Source organism: Vitis vinifera, chromosome 3, assembly GCF_030704535.1.
Source record: "Vitis vinifera cultivar Pinot Noir 40024 chromosome 3, ASM3070453v1".
In the NCBI taxonomy this organism is placed as follows: domain Eukaryota; kingdom Viridiplantae; phylum Streptophyta; class Magnoliopsida; order Vitales; family Vitaceae; genus Vitis; species Vitis vinifera.
The window spans coordinates 18,330,033-18,338,989 of NC_081807.1; the positions used below are offsets into that span (position 1 = coordinate 18,330,033).

At 31.6% G+C, this 8,957-nt stretch overlaps 1 protein-coding gene across 5 annotated transcripts; it reads left to right on the forward strand.

Moving 5' to 3' along the window:
- The first annotated feature begins 904 nt into the window (after positions 1–904).
- LOC100250343 (probable UDP-arabinose 4-epimerase 2) lies at positions 905–8,756 on the forward strand. Of its 5 annotated transcripts, none has more exons than XM_010649857.3 (11): positions 905–1,131; positions 2,435–2,559; positions 2,821–2,945; positions 3,804–3,917; positions 4,025–4,132; positions 4,230–4,321; positions 5,184–5,325; positions 6,043–6,137; positions 6,623–6,752; positions 6,836–6,980; positions 8,171–8,756. In XM_010649857.3, the coding sequence occupies exons 2-11, from the start codon at positions 2,499–2,501 to the stop codon at positions 8,410–8,412; spliced, it is 1,254 nt and encodes a 417-aa protein (XP_010648159.1). In that variant the 5' UTR covers positions 905–1,131; positions 2,435–2,498; the 3' UTR covers positions 8,413–8,756. The 5 variants fall into 5 exon arrangements, with proteins under 5 accessions (XP_010648159.1, XP_010648160.1, XP_059592032.1 ...); XM_010649858.3 differs by having other exon boundaries at positions 1,131–1,208; XM_059736049.1 differs by lacking the exon at positions 905–1,131 and adding an exon at positions 1,195–1,236.
- The last annotated feature ends 201 nt before the right edge of the window (positions 8,757–8,957 follow it).

Genomic DNA, 8,957 nt, shown 5'->3' on the forward strand with positions numbered 1-8,957 from the left:
ATTGAAGTTTTTTTTACCAAATTAAAAACTTTTAAAAGTATTTTAGGAAAGATAATAAGGGAGCTCTTCCAATAAAATCCTTTTATGTGGTCTGCTTTTATTGAAATGCTCTATATTATGCATCAAGAAAAAAAATCAAATAAGATTTCTTGTGATTTAATAACATTTTTATTTGAAAAAAAATGAAAAAGTTAGCAAATTTAGGAAGATTTCAAGTGATTTAATTTTTTTTTTCTTGGTAAACATTAAAAAAAATCTCCTCCCTTCCCAAAATTTTTACTCATTTAATATTATTTAAAATAATAAAACTTATAGTAAAAAAGGCAAATTATAAAACCTGTGTAAAAATATTGCTCAAAATGCTATAAAAAATATGTACTTATTAAAAAGAAACTTATTTTACAAGAACATAATTTTAGAATTATTTTATATTTTTTCATTAAAAAATTAAAAGTTTCAAAATATTTTAAAATATCATAATAAAAAAGAATAAAAAATTAAAATTAATATATAATTTAAATTTTATATAAATTTATAATCAAAATTGGGTTAAGCTCAAGTTGCCTCAACCCCCAACCCAAATGCAATGCAAATTTGATTCAAATTGGCATTAATTTAATTTAACATGGGATTATATTCTAATTGGGTTTATTCAAGGTAGAAATTACAACCTTACAAAAATTGTGACTTTATCATATAATAATAAGAATTTAAAATTATAACTTTTTTGTTGTTGTTAAAACATTTTTTTTTTGGTACGATTACATAAATTTTGAAATTAATTTACATTTTATCATTAAAAATATAAAACTTAAATTCTGAAATTAAACAAATTAAAAAAAAAAAAAAAAACCAAACCAGAACAGATAGTTTTTTAGGAAAAAGCCCGACCTTTCCCTCTCAATACAAAAGCTCCCAGAAGACTTGGACTTGGTCCATCTCTCTCTCATTGGTTGTTTATCTTAGATGTTTCTGCCTTGTAAATGCTTTATATTCAATTATTATATTTAAAACTTTCTGTCTTCTCAGACTTTTTAACATTCAAGTTTCTTCTCTGTGGACTTTTCTTCAATTCAAATTCGTTTACGCATTCAATTATCTCGCTCTCTCTCTCCACCTCTCTCTGTCATGGTTCGTTTCTCTCTTCCCTGAATCTCTATATGTTTCTTCACTTTTGATCATATCCTTTCTGGGTTTTGCTTTTGCATGTGAGTCTCTCCTGAAAATTTCATGAAGGTTTCTTTTTTGTATCTGTTGATATGAGACTTGGCCTCTTTTTGTTATCGAGGTGTTTCTTAGTTTGTGGCAATATGAACTTGGGGACTTTGGATTATTGGGTTTTTTTTGTATGTTGATTGTTAATTTTATATTTGTTGTGGAAATTAAGATTTGTTCTCTCTTATTTTGTGGATTTCATCATTGTTTTCATACTCATGTGGGCCAATATTCTCTGATTGCAATGCAGAAAACTTTAAATTTTAGCATTCATTTCTTCTTTAAATTGGGTTATAAATTGGGTTCTCTATGTTTCTCTGTTCCTTCTATTAATGGTGCCTTAGAACTTTGAACGCTGATGTTGCTTCAGGTCCTCTCCATCAATTCAAGCCTGCAAATTTAATTCTCTGTTTCGGGTTCTTTAAATCCCGAAAAAAGTCTGTTTTCTTCCCTGTTCATAACCCTTTCTAACTCTTGTGAAGTTTCAAGTTTGTGATTTTTGTTGGTGGTTCCTCTATTTCTCGTTAGGTACTTAAAATTTGTTTTTTTTATCTGATCAAGGTTCTGCTCCTGTTTACCAATTCAAGCCAGCAAAATTAAGCCTGCTTGGGTTCTTTAAATATTGAAAAGCCTGTTGACTTTTTGGTTTCTAACTCTCTCCAACTCTTATGAAGTGTTAAGGTTGAAATTTTTGTTGGTTGTTCCTCTAAAGTTCTAATTAAGTATATTTATCATCGGCAGAATCTTATAATAAAATTTGTGATTTTGTAGAATGAGGCTTTCCTCCAATGTTGAAATTTGAATTTTCTTAAGCTGTCATCTGGATTCTGAAAAACTTGAAAATTTCCGGATTATTGTTGCCTTTCTTGTTTAATATCAGTCTTGTATAATGGGTCTCTTCCTCTAATGGAAATTGAAATTTCTGGCCTGTGAGCTGTGTACCAAAAATTCTATATTCCATAGAGACCAATTATGAACTTTTTTTATTACGTTCATCTTTTTCACCCATTTTGATCTTCTCCTTGATATGTGTTTGGTTTGAGAGAAATGGGAAACATGTGAGGAGGGAAAAGTTGAAAAAGGGAAATTGTCTAAATATTTCTCTACCAATCACTTCTTTACTTCCTCTCTGGACTAAAGAATAGAACAGGGGGATTCAACTTTAATGGCTTTTAGATATTTATCTACAGCTGATCTTTGGTTTGTTTTGTCAATGCAGGTTTTACCTATTGCACAAAGGATAGGGGGGTTTTATTTATTTTATGGTGTAGGAGACATTTCACATGCTAAATTACAGTAGGAACCGAGCTCATTCAAAACCAAACCGATCTTTCTCACTTGAAGGTGGGCCTTCTTTTCATGGAGCTTATGATTTAACACAGAAATTTTGTAGTTTCAAGGTGGATTCATAGGAAGAAACACATTCACTTTGATGTAGGAAGAATGGAACTCTTCTCTCTTTTCTTATGCTTTCCTTTGAACCAAAACAAGTATGGTTTAATTACCATTAATTAATAGATTATATATTGTCTTGTACACAAAAAACTTAGATTTTTTAACGTCTCTTTATGAAGTTTGTTATGGTATTTGTCTCTAAACTCGCAGCCATGGATCTTGCTGACTCAAGACGTAAGAGCAATGTTACGGGAAAAGTTCTTATGGCTATTTCCCTCATTACTCTCTGTATTATCATTCTCAAGCGGTCACCAAACTTTAGCAGCCCCAGCCCGGTATTTTTCTGATTCATTATGTAAACTAGTTTGACATCATCAATGCCTAGTTATTCAGCATAATCTGTACTAATTAAACATGTCATGTGTTACTATAGTGCTATATTCGGTTATAAATTCATCTACTAGCATATATTCTTTTTTATAATTCAAGAAGAGGTTCATAAAAATGTTTTAAGCTCTTGAATTCTTGAGGATCCTGCACTCTTAAGCCAAAAGAATAATCTAGATCTTTATCTTTTTCTTCCAATCAGGTTACAACTTTGTTAAATTTTCTTAATTTTGGAAAACCATGTATAACATATTGCAAAGAAAAATTACATTCTTTTTGGTGAAACATTTCGGGAAGGACTAGATTTCAACACGTAACTTGATAGCATATATGTTCTCTCAGCTTTCCATTATTTCTTATTCAAGTTTTCTGTTCCCCTGGCAGCATAATTAGGACTTTGCATTAAAAATGGAATAATTCCATTTTCTTTTCCAACAAATTTTCAATGATCCCAAATCTTTTCGTAGAATTTAAAATGAGTCTGTTCATCATGCTGAAATAGTTTCTTTCAAATTTTTATAATGTTTTCTGCCAATACAGCCTCCTTTACTCTGCAACAATTATTTTCATTCTTTTTCATCAATCAATTCTAAATGCCCTGTTTCTGCATTCTACATTCATTTTTATCGGTTGTCGACAATCAAAATTCCATCTAAATTAATCAGGAAACTACAACATATTCTTGTTTCTTATGGCGAGATCCATCTCATTCTAGTGGTGCCTGCAAATCACAACATTGATATTTTTGCAGTATAGGTTTAATGGCATCATTTGTAAGCTAATATTTCACTTTTTTTTATTCCCAGTTCTCCCACCGTCAGCCCGGCGTAACACACGTCTTAGTAACTGGAGGTGCTGGCTACATAGGTTCTCATGCTGCCCTTCGGCTTTTGAAGGATTCACACCGTGTAACTATAGTGGTATATATCTCCCATTTTAGAAAATTTTGGAAGTTTTTCTTCTGTTCTTTAGTCCAATCTCAAAATTGATCATTGCGCTCAACTAATTTTCTCAACACTCGTGGCAGGACAATCTTTCTCGGGGAAACCTAGGTGCTGTAAAGGTTCTCCAACAGCTATTTCCGGACCCTGCACAACTACAGTTCATTTATGCTGACCTTGGGGATGCAAAAGCTGTATCCTAATCACATCAACCATAACATGCACGCATATACATACACATAAAATTAGACTTGTACATGTTTAAAATTATTTCCTTAATTTGTACCTCAGGTTAACAAAATATTTTCTGAAAACGAGTTTGATGCTGTGATGCATTTTGCAGCTGTTGCTTATGTTGGTGAGAGTACAATGGATCCTCTTAGGTATTCTTTCTTCATAAACTAGCTTCAAGTTGTTAATTTATAGCCATATGGAAATGGGAAGGTCTTGTTTTCTTTGTTTATCAAACTCGATGTCATAACCTTAAAAGGGAAAATTATTAAGGAAAGTAAAACAAAATCACATAATTTTGGAAGATTGGTAGCTAGATTTGAAAACAATTTGTGTTTTCCATCCGAGCTGCATCTTCCAACTGAAATTTATATTTTCATGAACTTATTGTTGTAATGCTTAGTATATTATTTTGTGGTACCACCTAAGAAAATGTAATTTTAACATATGTTTCATTAGTTTAATGTCAGTCTTAAACTCTGTTTGGAGAGGGACTCGTCTAAGCCATGCTGTATTAATAAATTCCTGGCATCCACTGCACTATGTATGCAGTTATAGCATAGGTTTAAAGGCACAAGGCACATGCTTCAATGAAATGAAAGTCAACTCAGGGTGCATATCACTTTATAATATATGATTTAAAATTTAATCAAGAAAAAAAAATTCAATATTGCAAGCATTTAAAAGAATCATTTGACAAAAATATCAAGAATAGAAGTTTTAAAGAAGAAAAAGATAAAAGAAGAGGGATGCCTCCCGAACAAGGCATCGGCATTGGCAATTGAGGTGCTATAGTTAAGGAGTAGTTGCACCTTGGGCTTTGGCACACTATAAGCATGCCTTTAATAACTATGGGTTACAGGCTATGGATTCAACATTATGTGTGCATATCAAATCATGTAAATTTTTCCCGAAGTTTTCTTTTAAGATTTATGAATTTTAGGGTATATCCTCAATTATATCTTTTGTAGTGTTGTGGTTTTGCATTAATATTAAATATTTTTCGTGTTGAAGGTACTATCATAATATTACTTCCAATACATTGATGGTATTAAAGGCAATGGCAGCACATGGTGTAAAGACATTGATCTATTCCAGTACTTGTGCAACATACGGCGAGCCTAAAAAGATGCCGATTACTGAAGGAACCCCTCAAGTGAGAGTTGAAAATACTATATTTTGTTGTTTATTCACAAATAGATAACTGAAGGAAAATCAAGGAATGCTCGTACCATTGGTTTGAACTTGACATCTTTGATACATGTTGATATTACATAAACATGAGTTCCATAATAGTTTTGATAATAGCAGAACCTAAAATTTTGTATATCTAAAATGTGCAAAATAATGTTTTCGGAATGATTTTTTTTTTTTTTTCCTTTTTGGGGGGAATTACATGAACAGTTCAAAGACATAAACACATGCTTTATTCTCAAAGGATGGAGACACATTAGCTAACAGTTCTCCTGGTGCGACATCATAGACACATTGGGAGTGTAGTGCCAATCCTTGGGCTTTATTCATAAAGTCTCTCTTCCTTGATGATTGAAGCCCAAAGATCTATAAACTAGACCATGCTTGACTAGCCAAGCTGATAAAAAACCTTGCATCTTTTTAATTGCTCTCAATTTTTTATTTGATAAGTATTTCACTTTTATGATAAAATTTATGTTCTGCTTGCTATTCTATACTAATGAATCTTTGCCTAATTCACAAATTAAGGGACAATACTCAACTTCTGTACTTGAAAAATGTTTTAAAAATGATCTCTGAAGTATCTGGCTTATGATAGAGTAAGTTTTGATCATAATTCCCAAGCTCAATAACATACATTTTAATTTATCTTTTTCTTTTCTACTATTTATAAATGCAGGTCCCAATCAACCCGTATGGAAAAGCTAAGAAGATGGCAGAAGATATGATCATCGACTTCTCAAAGAATTCCGACATGGCTGTTATGGTCTTAAGGTTGGTGTTTAGAAAACGTGTTTAACAAACTTTTAATAAAAAATAGTTTATTGATGTTTTTTTTATTTTTTGGTTGAAAATAGATTGTTTTTTTGAACAAATTTGAAATGTTTGCTATTATCTTTTATTGAGCAATCTGAGCAACAATTAAAAACATGGAGAATGCTTTGAAAACAATTTGACATTTTGTGAAAAAGAGACCAATATTCTTTAGCACCACACTTCTGTGAAAGAAAAGCCCTTCATGACAATTTGACATTTCTATTTGATTTCTTTCTCAAAACTGGATCCTCACAACCCCTCATTGATCTTTTGGTAGTGAGTCTTGTTACGTATCTTCAATTTCATTTATCCCAGTTGAGATTTTTGATGGAAAGAGTGGTTTTTTCGTCAAAAACTGAGGAACTTCATTCCCAAATTCCAGCTTCCCTGAAACATGAGGCTTATAAATGTTACAGACTTGTGTTGTGGATCTAAAATTTCAGGTATTTCAATGTGATTGGGTCGGATCCAGAGGGCAGACTAGGAGAAGCTCCACGGCCTGAACTGCGTGAGCATGGTCGTATATCTGGTGCTTGTTTTGATGCAGCTCTTGGGATTATTCCTGGGCTAAAGGTACCCTTTTGATTTGTTTCTTTCCATTTGTTTTCCCTGGTGATGAAGCTTAGCTTTCCTGTTTGTGTGTTGTTGTTTTGTAGGTTAAAGGAACAGACTACAAAACAGCAGATGGCACTTGTGTCCGGGACTATATCGATGTCACTGACTTGGTTGATGCTCATGTAAAAGCTCTTGCCCATGCAAAACCTAAGAAAGTTGGCATCTACAATGTTGGAACAGGAAAAGGTGATGAATACTGCTGTTTTCTTAATTTGAAGGTTACTAATCTGTTCAAGAAAACTATTCAAACTTTTGATGGAAACAAATTATTTTTCAGAACAAATGTAGGTTATACTAAGTTCCCAAAGAATACTAAGAAAAGAAGAAAAAAATGTTATGGATATGTTTGATTCCTATAAAATGTTAGGAAAAGAAAAAAAATGTTAAAAAAAATTAAGGTATATTTGGTAACTATTTTCGAAAATAGTTCTGAAAAACAATTTTTGAAAGCAGTTTTTGAAAATTGTTATATGATGTTTTATAGAACAAAAGTCTATTTGGAAACTTAAAAGAATTTTAACCTGTTTTTAATAGTTTTAAATATGCTTTAAAAATAATTCTTATGTCTAATGTTTTATTTTTTAATCATTTTATATGATTATATAATTGTTTTTTAAAACAACCATGAAGATAAGTGAAAAAAAGTAGAAAACAACTAAAAGATATTTAAAAACACCATATTTTCTATTCTTAAGAATAAAAAACAGAAAACAGTTTTTGGTTATCAAACATGTTTTTTTGGTTTTTTTTGTTATGAACAATAGAAAACTATTTTCGAAAACAATTGTTAAATAGATTCTTTTTCTCTTGTTTGACTTCAATATGAAAAAAATAAAGAAAATTAAATATAATTAAAATTAGTTACAAATTTATGTATTTTAAAATTATTTAATTTTTACATAGAAGATGAAAAACAAATTAAAAGAGTTTGAAATAATATTTAAAAATAATTTCAAACAAATTAAAAGAGTTTGAAATAATATTTAAAAATAATTTTTGAAATTTAAATTTTTTTTTTTTCTCATGTTTTGTTCTTATGCTTTTCCTCTTTCCTATGCACTTTCCCTCAATTGTTTTGAAAACCAAACATAATCTTAATATATTTTCAATTGTTTTTTCTTTTTAACATCTCGAGCAATAATTGAAAACATAAAGATTTCTTTAGAAATTTTTGTATTATAATGAAGTTTACTGTACCATCATGGAGAAGAAGTGATGAAACTATGTTTCGTATTTAAGTTTTCAAACATAATTTTGTTCCCGAAACCGATTAAGAACCATTTTTAAGAACTATTGTCAAAGATTGCATTTTGAAAACAATGACCCTATAAGTCCTCTAGGTTTTTTCCTCAAAATTGTTGGGTTCTTAATGACAGGTAGATCAGTGAAGGAGTTCGTCGAAGCATGCAAGAAGGCAACAGGGGTGGACATAAAGGTCGAATACCTTGACCGGCGACCCGGTGACTATGCAGAAGTGTACAGTGATCCTTCCAAGATTCTCCGGGAGCTCAACTGGACAGCCCAATACACTAATCTCCAAGAGAGCTTGCAGACCGCGTGGAGGTGGCAAAAATCTCACAGAAATGGCTATGGTACCCGAATGTCTCTGCATTCTTGATGATATAGAGCCTGACGTAGCAGAAACCGGGCCGGGCGTGCATACTTTTCCGGTTGTTCTGAAAGTCTGCTAGTTCTTGTAGGGAATGAAGCCAGTTGCAACATTTTGTTAGGTATGCAAAAACAGAGAAAAGTTCCATGTCTGTTTGGGTGTAACATTTCAGTTCTACCCCTTTGTTGTATCTTCAACGTTTAGCTTCCTTAAGATTGACTTACTTTGAGCTGTGGTTTGTTTGGCTTCTGAGAAAGTTGACCTGCCATCACGGACTTGGACTTTTTCTAAGCATTTGTGCTTGCATGACATGAAGCTATTCCAAACATATATGCCATGGTTACTTGATTCAACAGGGTACAAATATCTAAATTTAAACATTCTAATCGGATTAATATCAACAATGGATCATTTTTCAGTCATTCATTGAATGATAAATCACTACAAGTGACAAAGATACATGATTTAAATATCGACTCAAATATGAAAAACAGTTTTCTCCGCCTAGTCTCCATAAATGTGTTGTTATGGACTAATTCACAATCTGAAAATTC